This window comes from Galleria mellonella, unplaced genomic scaffold, assembly GCF_026898425.1.
Source record: "Galleria mellonella isolate WM207_F2 unplaced genomic scaffold, CSIRO_AGI_GalMel_v1 utg132, whole genome shotgun sequence".
Classification (NCBI taxonomy): domain Eukaryota; kingdom Metazoa; phylum Arthropoda; class Insecta; order Lepidoptera; family Pyralidae; genus Galleria; species Galleria mellonella.
The window spans coordinates 1468759-1485471 of record NW_026441989.1 but is presented as its reverse complement, the minus strand read 5'-3'; the positions used below and the strand labels follow the sequence as shown (position 1 = coordinate 1485471).

At 30.5% G+C, this 16713-nt stretch overlaps 2 protein-coding genes across 2 annotated transcripts; both read left to right on the top strand.

Moving 5' to 3' along the window:
* The first annotated feature begins 4546 nt into the window (after nucleotides 1-4546).
* Nucleotides 4547-11027, top strand: LOC113518218 (glycosaminoglycan xylosylkinase homolog). The gene is made up of 6 exons (XM_026903024.3): nucleotides 4547-5046; nucleotides 5203-5340; nucleotides 6146-6374; nucleotides 7375-7570; nucleotides 8212-8412; nucleotides 8587-11027. Exons 1-6 carry the CDS (start codon nucleotides 4747-4749, stop codon nucleotides 8792-8794), a joined length of 1272 nt encoding a protein of 423 aa, XP_026758825.1. The 5' UTR covers nucleotides 4547-4746; the 3' UTR covers nucleotides 8795-11027.
* Nucleotides 11028-13012: 1985 nt separating this feature from the next.
* Nucleotides 13013-14614, top strand: LOC113518297 (gamma-glutamylcyclotransferase-like). The gene is made up of 3 exons (XM_026903149.3): nucleotides 13013-13358; nucleotides 13938-14071; nucleotides 14243-14614. The coding sequence occupies exons 1-3, from the start codon at nucleotides 13242-13244 to the stop codon at nucleotides 14535-14537; spliced, it is 546 nt and encodes a 181-aa protein (XP_026758950.1). The 5' UTR covers nucleotides 13013-13241; the 3' UTR covers nucleotides 14538-14614.
* Nucleotides 14615-16713: the final 2099 nt, after the last annotated feature.

Here is a 16713-nt window from a genome sequence, read left to right as displayed (position 1 = left end):
CTCTATAGTTTTATATCTTTTTGTATGTATTATCTTTTGTATAATTTTATTTTAAAGTGACCAACTATACTCATTTACTGAGTTTTGTACTCTTTTTTCGCAAACCGTACTCTTTTCAAATCCTATACTCTGAAAGTACCTACTCATTTGTATAATTTTATACTCATTTGTATTTCTAAAACATTTTTTTAGATTATTTTATTTTAATTTTATTAATTAAATATGAATATGAATAATTATCTCTATAATCTTATATCTACATTGTAGACTACATTTTCAGTAATGGAAATACGTTTTATAATCTTGTTTGTACCTACATTGCGAACTCGATTTTAGTAAGTGACAAATGTTCTACCAACTCGTACTTGTCTACATCGTAGACGATTTAAATCTACGCCTATCGTTAATATAGATCAAACTTTTACTAACAACAGCATTATAATAGTTCACTTTGTTATATGTACGAGTACTACATTACTAACAGTTCATAGTGACCGAACTATAACACTTAATAGCATAATGAGTTTTAATTCAATTTATCCTATGATGACAAATTTTGTCTTCTAAAACAAGTAGGTATGTAATATAGATATTACATATTTAAACAAGAATAATTAAAATTAAGAAAATAGTATAGTCCCTAAAAAACATAAAATAAAAATATTCTGTATTGTTAAGCAACCTTACTAATATAATAAAATTGAAATTAGATAATGTATACACATTTTGTAATATGGATAAAATTATATTACGCCGACCCCAAATGATTGGGGTAAGGGTAGGAAGATGATGATACACATGGAAGATATTTAAGAAAAAAATATATCACAAACCAATAAATGTCTAAATAATATATTTTAAAAATTTTGTCTATCTGTCTGTGTAAACACACAGCATCACTCAAAAACTAACATGAAATTTGATGTGGTTTCATAGTTGTGTTCCTTTTGGTTTAATTTAAAAAATGGTATATGTTTAGTCTTGATATGCTGACTAAAAGTGGGCAATTTCATTGATTTCCACTTCTGAAATCTACGTGTACGAAATAGCGTACAAAAAATTAAAATTATTCGAGCTAGTCTCGAATAATTTTAAATGTAAACTTTATAATATGTATTATAAGATTGGTTTTGGTTTAAGCATATATGGAAATAATATTGAATGAAATGTTGATGAAACTGATTTCATTATGCATATGCAGAGTAACTTTCTACCAGCAATTAGAGACTTAGAGTAATCTACAATAGGCGGAAGTTAGCTGAAGGAGAAGTTAAATCTACAAGACCGTCGTGCGACGTCTATTATGAGTTGAATTATAAAAATAAATAAAGATTAGAATTATGAATGAACATATTCTGCGTTTACCTTGTATGGAATTTGGTATGATTTTGAATTTAAAACAGAACATGCTAATAAATGAAATAATTTTTTTATTGTTAATAATATTTTTGTGTAGTAAGTATGCTTATGTGGGAGACAGGACAGTCTTGCCTGTTCAACCGGTGCTGTGACGGCTCTCTAGTTGGCAGGCCGGGGTTGACACTACTAGGAAAAGTGTTTGCGCAAACTGTTTAAAAGAGCACCCGCCCTCGGTCGGGGCGCCCAATTACGGTGGCGACGTAGCTGATTGGCCGTAATCGTGTTAGTATCGGCAAACACCCCCGTGCCGCGGCGCATACACCACGCGACTTCACGTCTCGGCAAATAAACATAAATAGACGCAATTTGATTTTTTACCGTCTGTTTGCATCTTCATTTTAGATTAAACATGTTCTTTGCACAGATGTCACTGAAGTAAATCTATCGTTCAAGTAATTCGTAGTAAATTCAAATAATTAGATATTAAAGAAGAAAAGATTTTTTTTTGTAAAAGTACATTTAAATTTAAGCATTTTTAAATAATAATATTTTAATGATTCTGTCACTCATTTAGAAAGCAATTTTAGCTGATGTGAAATAACAAGAATCTCAGTTAAAAAATTTAACATATTAAATACTTGTTTGTATTCGTATAGGTAATTAATTACTTAATTCTCTCTATAAACGCCTCGTCAAAAACAGCCAAGCCAAATTATTATACACCAAACCCTTTCTAGGTACCTGAAATCAATGAGGTAAGTCGTAAAATTTTCGCTTCTTTTTATTCACTGCGATAACTTCAATACTTCCTTTCTTACTGTACAAAAGTATTGCGGGCACAATCTTCAACTCAAATGGGCTCATTATAAGATGCGACATTTTTTTTTATACAACTTAAAATGGCAAACAAACTGACGGTCCACCTGATGGAAAGTTGTAACCGTCGCCTATAGATATGAGCAGTACCATAGACATAACAGAGTATATCTACTGTTTCGCCCATGATACCTCGCATGCGTTGCCATTCCTGAGGACTCAGGTGTTATTCCCCTGTACTCTGTAAATTCACTGCCATATCCTACTCTTCAAACCGAAACACAGCCATGCAAACAAAACTGCTTCACGGTTGAAATACGAATGGGATATGTATATCCTATCTTAATAATATTGTTCAGTTTCATCAAAATTTGCTTGCTATTTAAAAAAATATGAACTTTAATTACACCTTAAAATGATGCAGGCAATATAATTGTCACTACAAGTGATTGTTACATATATGTAACTACTATGTAGGTGCTATAGTACCTACCTATTAAACTGTAATTATATATATATATATATATATATATATATAGTAAATTAAAATAATTAAAACCTAATTTTATTATGAATAAAATAGATACCTACATATTCTTACGCATATTATGCTAGTGGTTTATATCGAAATTATAAATATGGTGAACTTAGTGGTGAATTGTAGTGTCATAAAGATAAAGCAGTGGGAATTCTTTTTATCCCCGGAATGTTGGAAGAGTCAACTAGGTTTTCTGTTTTTTTTATTTAATGGATGGAGATAGAATGGTAATCCCGCCTAAGCTAGAGGTATACACTGGCAAAGCACCAGTAGAAGATGATTAAGAATGAAAGCAGGTCAGTTTACCCATCGTGACGAATTTCACAAGGATTAAAATTAATTGAGAATTAATATAGATAAGTGACTTCTACGCCCTTCTACCCTAGAACTGTCGTATTTCCTTAGTCCTAATTCTTATGGTATTACATAATAACTTCGTTACGATAAATCAACTCACCTTACTTTATCCTCATCATTTCATCTTCAACTGGCGCTCCATCATTGTACATATACTATTATTTTAGTGGGTGAAAAAAGAATGGTAAGCTTACCTGCGCTATTTGTATACGCATCAGTGAGAGGTCATAAGTGATAACGAAAGCAGGTCTCCAGGGGTGGGGGGTCGTGTAGAGATCAACCTAGTAGGAATATTGCTTGCCATGGAGTTATTATCCCTTTCTCCTGATATACATTTTGCATAACAAAAAAGTCTGCTCCAGTCCTCTAAATAATTAATAGATTCGTGTGATGGAATAGATCAATAAACTGCTTAAAATGCATTTTTTCTTGGGTACGGATATCTGAAGTTCAAGTCGATCGTAATGAATTCATGAAAAACATAATTTTTTTTATAACACGAAGCAAGTGAGCATGCAGCTCACCTGATAGTAAGGCTTTGCAGACCGCTGTCGACCTTTTAAAAAGTAATGTGCTCATTTCTTAAAGGTTATGATGTCGTATCGGTTGAAAATACTGTTGCTGGAAGTTGATTCCAAAGAGTGGTTGTGCATGGATGACCGTGCCTTGAAAAACGCACGATGGAAGATTGCTACTCATTCAGATGGTTGGGATGAAACTTTAGTTTGTAGCGGGTTGTACGGTGGTAAAAATCAGCAGCAGGTATCAATCCGAACAATTCGTCAGAACAATCCCTATTATAAATTCGGTAGAAGATGTATAGAGTTGCAACATCTTTACGCAGTTTCAGTGGGTTGATTAAACGCATAATGTTAACTAAATAATAAATAATCCATCATGATCATGCATAATAGACGAGAGTTACAGTGTACTGGTCTATTTAAGTTTATTATTTATGATTGAAAATCAAGCGTATTTCACCATAATGAGTTTAAGATTTCTCATAACTCCCGTTGATACTTTTGGTGTTTACTGTGTCCATGAGTTTATTTTGCTTATCTATCTCGCCCTGATATACACGTTTAACTGTATTATTTTTGGGGGGAAAGGGATTGTTAGTAATGAAGACTGAGAATCCCATTGCTAGCATTATACCCAACCAGGTCGACCTCCTCGCGGTTTCCCCTGGAAACTATCATGGTTAATTCCTGATAAATTCATCATGATGAGCTAACTGGCCTGTTTTCATTCTCATCTATCACCCTTCCCTGGTGCTCCGCCAGCGTGTCCCGATAGCGCAGGCAGGACTACCATAGCATTTTCATCCATAAAAAAAAAACTGTATTATTTTGTAGATTACTCTATCTATTTTATTTTTAATCTGTACCAGCGGTGTAATCTTTGTAATTAGGTGACAGTGACAAACAAATATTATTGACTGACAATACATATTAGAATGACAGTTGATCAACAAGACACCAAGAAAACAGCTGATCTGTCAGCTGACAGAACAAAATTCGAATATTATTTAAAATATAATTTGTCTTTGTTTTATTCTTTATTTTATAACACAGTATTAATGTAATAGAAACTTATAACCAATACTAATGTAAAATCAAACAATGGAGATATTCGTCACTAGATACTAATTTTTCTCAATTAAATTGGTATGAATTATGTCCTTGAATTACGCGTTTGGATTTTCACTTTTCCTGTTAATTCTTGTGGCACTTAACATTTATTTCTTCTATTCCCTAAATACGACTGGGAAAAGGGGTTCTATGTATAATGTCCCTGGCATTAAATTAGATCTGGCTCCTAGTGTTTTTAAAGATATATATGACCACCTCAACTATCTACCTAGTCAATATAAAATTAAAAACCCTAAGTTTATACCAATACAAAAAAACCTAGTAAAGTCATTTAATTCATCTGGTCTTAATAATACAAAGAATGTGTGGCAGAATACAGAAAATGTAAGTAATATTTTAATTAAAAATCTATTAATATGATGTCATTTAAATACACTAAATTAAATATTTTTTTATTTAATGAACCTGTAACACACTGTACACAATCAATTCTTAGTTATTATGAAATGAATTTTATTATATATGTAATTATATCTACAGTGGGTTAGTGAAGAATCTTTATTCCCTCATGGTGATGGGGTTCCAGGGAGAATACTACGAGAAATGCAAACCTCACAGATAGCTCTAGTTGACAATGCACCAAAAGGCACACAGATGAAACTGTTACTTTTAATCCAGGTATGTTATATTGACATTTATTATTATTTTTTTACAAACACTAATAACAAACAATTATCAATCAAAGTTTGCATTTTGCAAAGAATAACATGCTTTGCAAAATGTTGCCCACATTTCACAGAGAATGGTACTGTCAATTATTATATTCGTAATAACTCTACTTCTAACTACCTAATTAATAGGTGTAAAGTTCTACATACTGACAGACTGGTAATGCATACACAAAAATAAGACCAAAATTGTGACCATTGGTGTGCATATTTTGTAACAATACAGATCTGAATTAGTATGGAAAAATAGTGAAAATTTACATATTTGTTATAATTTTAATTACATTTCAGGGACATTCAGAATTTTATTTAGATTAAATTAGATATTTTTTCTACCAATTCTTGTACAAAATATTTTTGATTTTTCTAGAATATTGTGTTTAAAGATATAAATATTTACAGCATAATTACATGAATAATTTGCAATTTTGTGATTTATTTTCCTGATTTATGATATACTCAGATACAGCACATTTAACTCTAACCAACTATATTAAATTAAAAAGAATTTGACTCCAAAACATAAAAAATAATTAGAAATGATTTTGTTCATACTTTTATCGGGCACATATTGTGTGAATTGTTGTTCTATTGTTCACTCACTCTAATATAGAAGTTATTGTATTTTCTCTTTTTTACAATGCGGATCTATTTACTTTAATTTAATCTAAGACCTCATTAGAGATTATATTCCTGAGTATATTTATTTTGTTTCTTCACTAGCAGTAAATTTTTACTATATATTTCACTTCAAGGAAAAACAAAAATTATATTTCAAACCAAAGAGATACCAGCTAAGTGATGTAATACATGGGAATATTTATGCTGGTTTTGATCGTCATAACTCAGAAGTGTTTGCTTACTACCTAGCAATGGTGATGAATTTTAAATGGATCATACCTTCTGTGATTAGGAGAGTACATGTTGCCAAGGATGTTGTTCCAGTAGCCACATTAGGATTAAAGAAAACTATGATAAGAAATGGTAAATATACAGAATATATTTTTATGTTATTTACATTGGAACAAGAATGTTAGCGAAAAAAAAAATGTTTACTTTGTACACTATTTTTTAAATTTTTTCAGAAACTTTTTTTGGTGTATTTTATGCAATCTCTTTGACAATTATTAGTAAATTTATAATGATAAGTTTATTAATTGAAAGTGTTTATGGTGATTTTAATCTATTTTATTTCAATTTTGAAAATTATGCTTTGAAAAATATTTATTACTATATCAGCTGATAACTGTCCACTGCTGAACATAGGACTTCTCTATAAAGGAGTTTTGCCAATAGTTGCTAATCTTGGTGGACAGGTTTTTTTTTTATGGGTAATAATGGAATCTTAACCCCGCCCATGCTATTCGTATACACCGGTGGGGCACTAGTTGAAGATGATAGGTGAGAATGGATGCAGGTCAGTCAGCCCACCATGATGAATTGGACAAAAATTAACCATGGTGGTTTCCAGGGGAAACTGCGTAGAGGTCGTCAACCTAAGGGGGTATATTGCTAGCAATGGGGCTATTTGACTTCATTACTAACAATTCCTTTCCCTTTGGTTGATAATAGCAGTTACTTTGGCGATATTTTAAAAGGGACACTGTTGCCTTAGTCACATCTTATGACACCCACAGGAAAGGAAGAAGTGGGCCATTTTATGCCGGGATTACATGGCGTAAAAAGTATTAAATTGAAATTATATTACAATTTAATACTTTAAGTCCAATACTTATTGGGCTTAAAGTTAATATTACTAATTAGTCATATTAATTTTATGACTATTGCATTACATGATTTATAGTTTGGTGTAACCTGGTTGTAACATTGATATAACCCTGGTAAATAATATTATTTTTATATTATATTTTTCTAAATGTTCGTATTAGTTCCTATCTCTTATAAGCAATAAGTATCCAAGTTTTATCCAGTTATCATTATTATAGTTTATCAGATCTTATATGACAGTTTAATTAACTTACAGAAAGTGGTTCATTCTGCATTTATGGAAAATGTTTTTATTGTAAAGTCAATGAGACAGTATGCCCTGACAGGAATGGTGAAATAGAAGGAGCTGCCATCCTTTATTTAGATAAACAATTTAAGGTGCACAAGTCACCATGGAGACGTTCATATAACAGCAAGAAAATGGACTGGGAGAAAGATAATGATTTTTGTAAGTAAGTATTGTATTTTATTTAATTGTAGAAATAATAAAAAGATAATAGAAATATAATAATAGAAATAAATTATTCAAATACAACTAAGATCTGAATTATAATCTCATATTGTTGTATAAAATTTATAATAATTAACTTTTTGTCCATAAGTTATTTTTAAGAAAATGCATGCATACTATGTAATCACTGTCAACGTTACCTATTAGGTTTCAAATTAATCAGTGCTGAAAATTTTCTAATAATTTTAACTAGGTGTTATTACTTATCCAATAACACTCCCTTGTCACTAGATCTGTACATGAGTTATTTATTTATTTATTTTATTTTACTTTGAAAGGGAAACATACAATATCTAAAACATATAAAATAGTATACATAACCATAACATAAATCAGTAAAGTTTCCACAATAAACCAAATCAAATAATCGAGAGCAGATGATTATTGATATTATATATGATATTGATGAACATAAAAATATATATAATAGTATATACATACACACACACACACACACACATATACTTGATATATATGAGTTATAGAAGTATACTGTTTTGTAATTTTTTTTATATCAATATATTTGTATTGATAGCTAACAGGTAACATTATCTGTGTGATGACTAATTTCTACTATTTCAGGAAAGTCATGGGAATATTAAGCCTCAAACGTATACTTAATTTGATAGATGTCTCCATATTCGATTTTCTAATACAGAACGGCGACCGGCATCGCTATGAAGTTTACAAAAATAAAATTGTTCTCTTGGACAATGGAAAAGGCTTAGGAAATCCTATGATAGATGAACTAGACATTCTAGCTCCTTTGTATCAATGTTGTATGTAAGTATTGAAATTTGTTAAAGTTAGTCGTAATAAATATAAATAAAGTATCGATAAATGACTATTCATTTACATATTTTGTTAGTGAAACTTAGTATATACGCAATATTTCATACACACCTTTATTTTATTTCCCAAAAATGAGTAGAATAAAACATTTATTTCTAATTCTAGGATATCATTGTCAACATGGCAACACTTAGAGATACTTTCCGGTGGACATTTAACAGAAACTATAAAACTACTATCATCTTTTCAAGGAGAAATATTGGCTACAGAAGAACATTTTAAAGCTGTGGAACGGAGATTATTGAAAATTTATGCAACAATTCAATATTGTATTGGAAAACATGGTAGTGCCAAAGTATTCAAAACTGCATAAAAAATAGTAACGATAAAACCAAATGTGGTTATCTCAAAATAATTTATATTTGTTATTCGATGGCAAATGAGTTTAGTTATGATCAAATAAAAAAAAATACCTATATGTTACTAAAGAAATCGTATATAAACTGATAAAATGTAAAAAACTCTAATTAAGGACAAAAATATCACAATGACAGGGGATCACTGCTTGAAAATTAAACAATATGTATCATGTAAATTACCTATAGTTACTTAATAAGGAAAAAAATAAGTTTCTGTTGCATTATAACTACCTTCGAAAAAGAAATACGTAAGTGACCAAATATGATATGTGTCAAGCTATCTTTCTATTATTTGTTAAGGTCTATACTCTGTACGCTGTGTGTATGGTGTGAGTAACAAATGATTTTGGCAGTTATTACTGTAAATGAACCGTACAGAGTTTTTAGAATCCAAATAAAAATAATAATAATATATTTTCTTATGATCAAATGTTTACATCCATAAGATTAGTATTTTTCTACGGTTTTAGTGATCTATCACGCACACACGCGCACAGCGCGCAAAGTACAGATCTCTATCTACTTCTTACCGTAACTTAGGGATAAAATTTAAAAAAATTGTCTATGATCTACTCATAACTGAATGAGGATATAAATAAATGTTGTCTAAATATACAAAAATCTCATGTCACGATACCTGGTCACGTTAATCTGTGAAACTGTTCATTCATCAGATTTAAATGAAATTTTCAAATATATAAGTATAGTTTGTTGCAACTTGATAGATAGAATAGTATCTATTCCGATAAAGAAACATCATCCTGGTATATTTTTAGGGGTTACCATTCCATTATTAGGGGGGAAAGGCATTGTTAGTATTGGGGTCTAACAGCTCCATTGTTAGCAATATTGCTAACGGTCGGGTATATACCCGACCCCATATGTTGATCTTCACATGATTCCTCCTGGAAACCATAGTGTTTCATTCTTGAATTCATCACATCACACTCACCTATCATCTCTCTCTGGTGCCCCAATAATGTATACCGATAGCACAGGCAGGGCTACCATTCCATTTCATCCATTAAAAAAAGCGGTATACACTGGCGGAGCACCAGTGAGGAATACACCTGGAATTTACCACGATAGTTTTTATGGGAACCACGTGGAGGTCGATTTGACAGGGTATATTGTTAGTAAGGTAAAGGGTATTCCGCATTACTAACAACCCCTCTCCCCTCAGAAAAGTAGATGGTAAAATGTTTGTGACGTAAGGCAACAAACGAACACGCACACATTTATAAATTAGTAAGGTCTGTTTAATGGTTAATTAACAGATTGAGTATTCAACTTTTTTTTAATATTCCATAATATGTAGGTACCTACACTTTAAAATGTGTTCAGTATTAAAATAAGTTCTATACAATTAATTGTGTCAAATGCATGACTCTCTTTTAGCTTATGTTATTGTGTAAATTAAAATCTTTTATTGTACGCGCGTCATTTGAAACTAACGCCTCCGTGTTAATATAAGTATAAATATAAATTCAGTCTCAGTATAAATTACTAATTGTAAATCGGTACTCTACAATATAGTTTTCTAAAGGTTTAACTATAGTTTTTATTTATTTATTTATTCATCAGTACAAATATGTGTACATGGTGGACTTAATGCTAAAAGCATTCTCTCCCAGTCAACCATAGGGAAGTGTCAGAATACTCGAATGCGGTACTACTAATTACTGATATACATACATACTAAAATTACATATATAAACGAATAAATATATATGAATAACAAATATATTCAATTGTTCTTTGAGACTTTCATCTTTAAATTATAGTAATATTTTGATGACCCAAGCTAGTAAGAACACTTAAATCAATTAGAAATTTAAATATTCTTTTTTTAATTAGTAGATAACCGCAATGTTGCCACACTACGGTCAGCTAAATTATGAACGCACTTAATTTCGCCAACGTAATATATGTTACGGTATGAATACTTTAAGTAAATTAGCCAATAAACATACGTGGTTAACAGAAAGTTAAAACAAAAATAGAAATAAAGGAAGAATGTCAGCGTGGAGCATGAATATTTTTCATATCACAAGGTTCTTTCATTACTGTATTATCGGTATGAAAAAGATAATTTGAAAACTAAATCTACTGAAAACAGCTATAAATAATATATAGATGTAATTGATTAGGTCTTAAGTGTAAAAATAAAAAATCAATAGAAATTAATTAAGGGATTTTTATTTTTTAATCACCAACATAGACGTATTTAAAGGAGGGGTAGCCTTATGGGTCATGGCCACCTCAAAATTTTATGCTCACTCTTCACACTCTTCACAAAGCTTCGTAAAGACATGTCTTTGAGTACATAAGCGCCTTTTTTAAGGGACCCGGCCTTTGGAAAATAATATTAATTACACCAACGGACAATTGCGACTTTGCGTTTCAAAACGACGAGCTACGACTAAATTGATATATAAGCTATATTTGGACCAGCACAAACAACACTCGGCACTCCAAAATCTACCTGGAATTATACCATCAAAACTAAGTAAACACATAATATTTTTTGTGCAACTTAAAATGGCAAATAAGCTGACAACCCACGTGATAATCATAGTAGACATGGACAGTACCACGGGCATAACAAAGTGTACTGTGTCACCCATGATATCCTTCATGCGTTTTTATTTCTGAGGACTATGATGTCCTTTAAAAGTCCTACAAAGTTCGTCGTGTACAATACTATAATAATTAATAATAATACGATTTGATTATATTTTTTATTATTTCCGAAATCTAACCATACCACCATTTTTAACCATCTCCTATTCATCTGTGTTCTCTTCCTAACTTTTTACTTTACCCTACTTTTTCAATGACCCTGTTATTTATAAAATACTAAATCATATATATTGTTATATATATATATATATATATATATATATATATATATATATATATATATATAACAATATTAAACGTTTGTTACATTATCTATACAATAAATATGTATTTATAATAAATCTGTAGAGAGGTAATCTTCAAAAGGGGGTTAAAGAGGTTTCTTCAGGGTCGGCAACGCACGCGTAATACCTCTGGTATTGCAGGTGTTCATAAGCTACGGTAACCACTTACCATCAGGTGGGCCGTATGCTTGTTTGCCTCAGTGGTATAAAAAAAAAGAGGTCAATTCTGTACATGAAATATATTTCCAAAATAACTATCAGGGGGTGATTAGTGGTATGGCCAAAAATGCAATCAGTAAAATTTTTGTCTGCCTGCCTGTCTGTCTGTCTGTCTGTGTGTTCGTTATAGAAACAAAAACTACTCGACGGATTTTAATGAAACTTGGTACAATTATTCTTCATATTCCTGGGCACGTTATAGTATACTTTTCATCACGCTACGATCAATAGGAGCACAGCAGTGAAGGGAAATGTTAGGAAAACGGGACAAGTCCATTTTTAAATTACCATCGCGTGTGCAGCCTAAATGGCCATTTTTTTAAATGTAAAAATGTCCACCCGTGCGAAGCGCTAGTGATAAAATAATCATGGTTGACCCAATTACTTAATTAACATTGTAACAAATTGCGTCTTCTAAATATTGCATATCTACATGTTTTCTCCTAAATATAAATATCCATGATAATCTTTATCCTTTTTAAATTCGCGTGTGATAAATATTTTTACTACTATATTTATACTACTATCGGGTCCACTACCGAAAAAAAATAATAAATGTCATGTATGTACTCATGTGACGTTAGTGGGAATAGTGTTTAGATTTTTCGCAATAATCGATTAATTGAGCGATTTGAATCGAGTGAGAAGATTTCTTCAAATTCTTATGCAAAATGTTAAAAAAAGGGAAACTAAACAGAAAAATTAATTATTTTGTAAACTTTAAAACTTGTACAGTTGCCTATAGGAATGTTAATTTAATAAAAAAATAAAATAAACTGTATCGCTCTCTTAAAAAAATATCGAGATAAGAAGGCAAAATAAGCAAGTTTTAGTCCACTATTCACTTCAAAATTGCAGATTTTACATTGTAGTTAAGAAAAGTCCTATATATATTATCTATTATAACTACGAAATAAAACTTTTTTTAACAATTGTGTTAGGTTGATTTTTTAAAAATATATAAAGATTAAAACAAATCAATGTAACGATTCGATTATTACGGAGCTAATAAATTAATTCATATCATTATTGGAATCCCTAACGTGTAAAAGCCTGTTTCATCGTCATGATACTTTTTATCGTTTAATTTCACAATTTATATATTTTATCATTAACAAGATCTATCACTAGAGTTTGTTACGGTTCTATTAATAGTTTTGTTTGTTCATATATAGTCGTTCAGGTTAATTAAAATAATATTAGTTTGTTAGTTGTTTTCTTAGTTTGTCTTATTAAACCAGTGTTTTTAATAATAATGATTGAATCGGTAAAAGATACATTCCTGTATTTCGCCTATGGCAGTAATTTGTTGAAGAAAAGAATTCATATAAACAATCCCTCGGCTCAATTTTTAGGAGTTGGTCGTTTGGATGTAAGTGCCTATGGCCTATATGATATAAACCTAAATATACTTTGAAAAAATAAGGGATAATCTTTTTTTAATAGTATAACAAATTTAAATGTACTTAACAGGTGCAATTAAATTACACAATAAAATTGGTACTTATCCCAATTTTAATACCTAATAAATATTTAGTTGAAAAAGCTATTTTCTATTTAAACGATATTTTTTTAAACTTGCAAATTTTTCCAACTTTTGCTTATTGAAGAAAATCTTGTTTATATGTTTAGTTTTTTGCTTCATACATTTTCACTGTAATTTCTTTAATTTTTCTTTTGGATTTCATTCCTTCACTCTCTTTTTGTTCATATCTAGTATTTCCTATATTAATATTGTTTACACTCATTTTTAGCACTCTTCTCTAATTTCTTATTTCTTCTCATTTATATATTCAAATCTAATACTTTTTTCATATTGTTCCCTTTTTAATAAATATTTCTTGTGTTTTAGCCATTTTTCTATTTTCTTCCTGAACTCTCTGAGCTCTTTCATGTTATTTTTTCTTTCTTTGTACAATAATTATAATAATTTCTTTTTATTATTTCACAGGATCATCAGCTAGACTTTATTAAATATTCCAACCACTGGAAAGGCACTTCAGCAACTATAGTACCAACAACTGGTACTTCTGTTTGGGGTGCTATATGGAGAATACAAAATAAAGACATGCCAGCACTAGATAGGTAACTTATTGATAGATCTGCCTCTGTCTCTCTCTTCAAAAGAAATTTTTGCTTATGATGAGAGACTTATGACATACAATGAAGTGTTAATATGTGATAATATACCATTATATTTAATTTCATTAAATAATTAAAAATGGTAAATACCTGCTATATTATTTTTCCTTTCAGGCAAGAAGGAGTAGATACAAATTGGTATTTTCCAAAAACAGTAAATATTTTTACCTCAAATGGAAAGACAGTGGAATGCCGGACATACCAACAAACAATAAATCCACCACCACGCAGTGATAACGAAGATATACCTTCAGATAGAAGACCTTCTATAACCTACCTTGAATGCATCATAAATGGTGCTGTTGAATGCAAACTTCCAGAAGATTATTTAAAAAAATTAAAGAAAATTCCACATAACGGGCAAGAAGCTCCCGAAATGATTGCAAAATTAAAAGGCCAAGAAAACTAACTTATATGACTTAATTATACCTGTGATTTATAAATATATACGATAGTTAATAAATTTACAATGTTATTATTATAAAATATGTGATGTTTTATTTCCTAAAAGAAAATAAATGTATGTATAATAAATTATTTTAAAATCAATACAAAATTGTTTATCATATAGTATATAATTATATCTGGATATATTTATGAATGTTTAAAAATCTAAACTATAATATTATAAAGAAGAAAAGTTTTTTTTTTTGTTTTTAATGAAAGAAACTGAAAAGTATTTATTCAATTTTTTTTTTTATGTATGGAGTAGATATATATATATATATATATATATATATATATATATATATATATATATATATCATTATATTATATTAATGAGCATCATGAACTATATATTTTTATACCTGTGCACGGTATATATATTATTATATCTATACCGTGCGCAGCAGGGGCAGGTTCTTATTCTGTGTTTCAAATAATACACAAATGATTTCAATAATCTTGAGAATATTATGTTTAAATTGTGACCACAAATTTTCAATTGGATTTAAATCAGGACTTTGTGCCGGCCACTGCAGTAACTGAAAGTCTTGAGAATTGAGCCAGTACTTCACTGTTTTCGTGGTATGCTTTGGATCACTGTCATGTTGGAAGGTTATTTTATTAACTGGATAAGGCATATTTTCCATTGTATCAATTAATTCGTGTTTTAGAATATTTAGATATATTTCTTTCTTCATTTTCCCAACAAATCTGTGTATAGGACCCAACCCATAAGCTGACATACACCCCCAGATCATAATATTACCTCCGTCATCACCACCGTGTTTAACAGTCTGTAGAAAATCTGTTTGACGTACTGGCTCATCTTCCCTTTTCCATTGGCGATCATCAGTTGTAAATCGACCAATCTTTGTTACATCTGAAAAAATCGTCTTCCAATCTTCTTCTGACCAGTTTTTATATTTTTTTACAAAGTCCAAACGTGCTTTTATATTTTTTTATTCGGAATCGGCTTTTCCTTTTTTTCTATTGCTCGAAATTGATTTTTATGTAGTTCACGTTGTACTGTCCACTTACTAATCGACTTCCCAATATCACACTGAAGTAGTTTAGCTGCATGAGATATCGATAAAGCTTCTCCAGTAGCTATGTATTTAATAATACGATGTCTCTAGCACTCAATTTCTTTGGCCAGCTACCAAGATTTTTTTTTAATTCATTTTGCACGATTTGCGTATCCTTTGTACCATACTTTGACTTACGTTTAATATTGCAGCCGTTTGTCGCGTACTATTGCCTTCTATTAACATCTCTTTTATTTTATTTCGTAGTGAACTTGAAAATGTCTTCATTTTAAAATACAATTGAATAACTATCTATAATACTATACAATATGCATGTATACGATTATATAGATATATGTACGAATAGTTTTAGTATGATTTCGCGTATTATTGATTTATTTAATTGTAGAAAAACAAAACATTAAAAAAAGTTATTGTTATCGTAATTCTGGCGCAAAACTGAGTCATGCAAATCACAAAATAAACAAGTCCAAACGCGTGTTTTACTGCTCTGTATCAAAGATAGAAGGTAGAGTCCTTTCCGCCAAAGAAGTCCCGCGTGATTTTTGGATCTAAATTTGATAGGTCGCCCATGTTGTCTTTCGTCGATGTTATAAAGTTGGTTTGTTGTGGTAGATTTTTGGGAGTTTTTAACTAGCTTTAGGCCCACCTGGTGGAAAGTGGTAACCGTCGCCTATAGACATGAGCAGTACCATGGACATAACAGAGTATACTGTTTCGTCCATGATACCACCCTTGCGTTGCCATTCCTGAGTGTGTTATTCCTCTGTACTCTGTACATTCACTGCCATATCCCACCCTTCAAACCGAAACACAGCCATGCAAACACAACTGCTTCACGGTTGAAACACGAATGGGACAGAGGTGCCCAAACAAATGACTTGTGCAGTCTCTCTCTGGTAAAAATAATATGGCCATATATGAGTACGACTTTTGTACAAACTCTCCCTCTAGTAAAATACACCTACAGTATGTTTTGTTTCAGTACCATTCTAAGTAGATAATTTTCAATGTAAATAGAATAGATCTCTATTTCAATTACCTCTTAGAATTTTTACTATCTGGCAAGTAAAGCAAAATATATAACAATAA

Coding starts and splice junctions, on each gene's coding strand:
- LOC113518218 (XM_026903024.3), top strand. CDS start 4,747: ATGTCCTTGAATTACGCGTTTGGATTTTCACTTTTCCTGTTAATTCTT. Junction 5,047..5,202: donor TGTGGCAGAATACAGAAAAT/GTAAGTAATATT, acceptor TTATATCTACAG/TGGGTTAGTGAAGAATCTTT. Junction 8,413..8,586: donor CCTTTGTATCAATGTTGTAT/GTAAGTATTGAA, acceptor TTCTAATTCTAG/GATATCATTGTCAACATGGC.
- LOC113518297 (XM_026903149.3), top strand. CDS start 13,242: ATGATTGAATCGGTAAAAGATACATTCCTGTATTTCGCCTATGGCAGT. Junction 13,359..13,937: donor TAGGAGTTGGTCGTTTGGAT/GTAAGTGCCTAT, acceptor ATTATTTCACAG/GATCATCAGCTAGACTTTAT. Junction 14,072..14,242: donor GACATGCCAGCACTAGATAG/GTAACTTATTGA, acceptor TTTTCCTTTCAG/GCAAGAAGGAGTAGATACAA.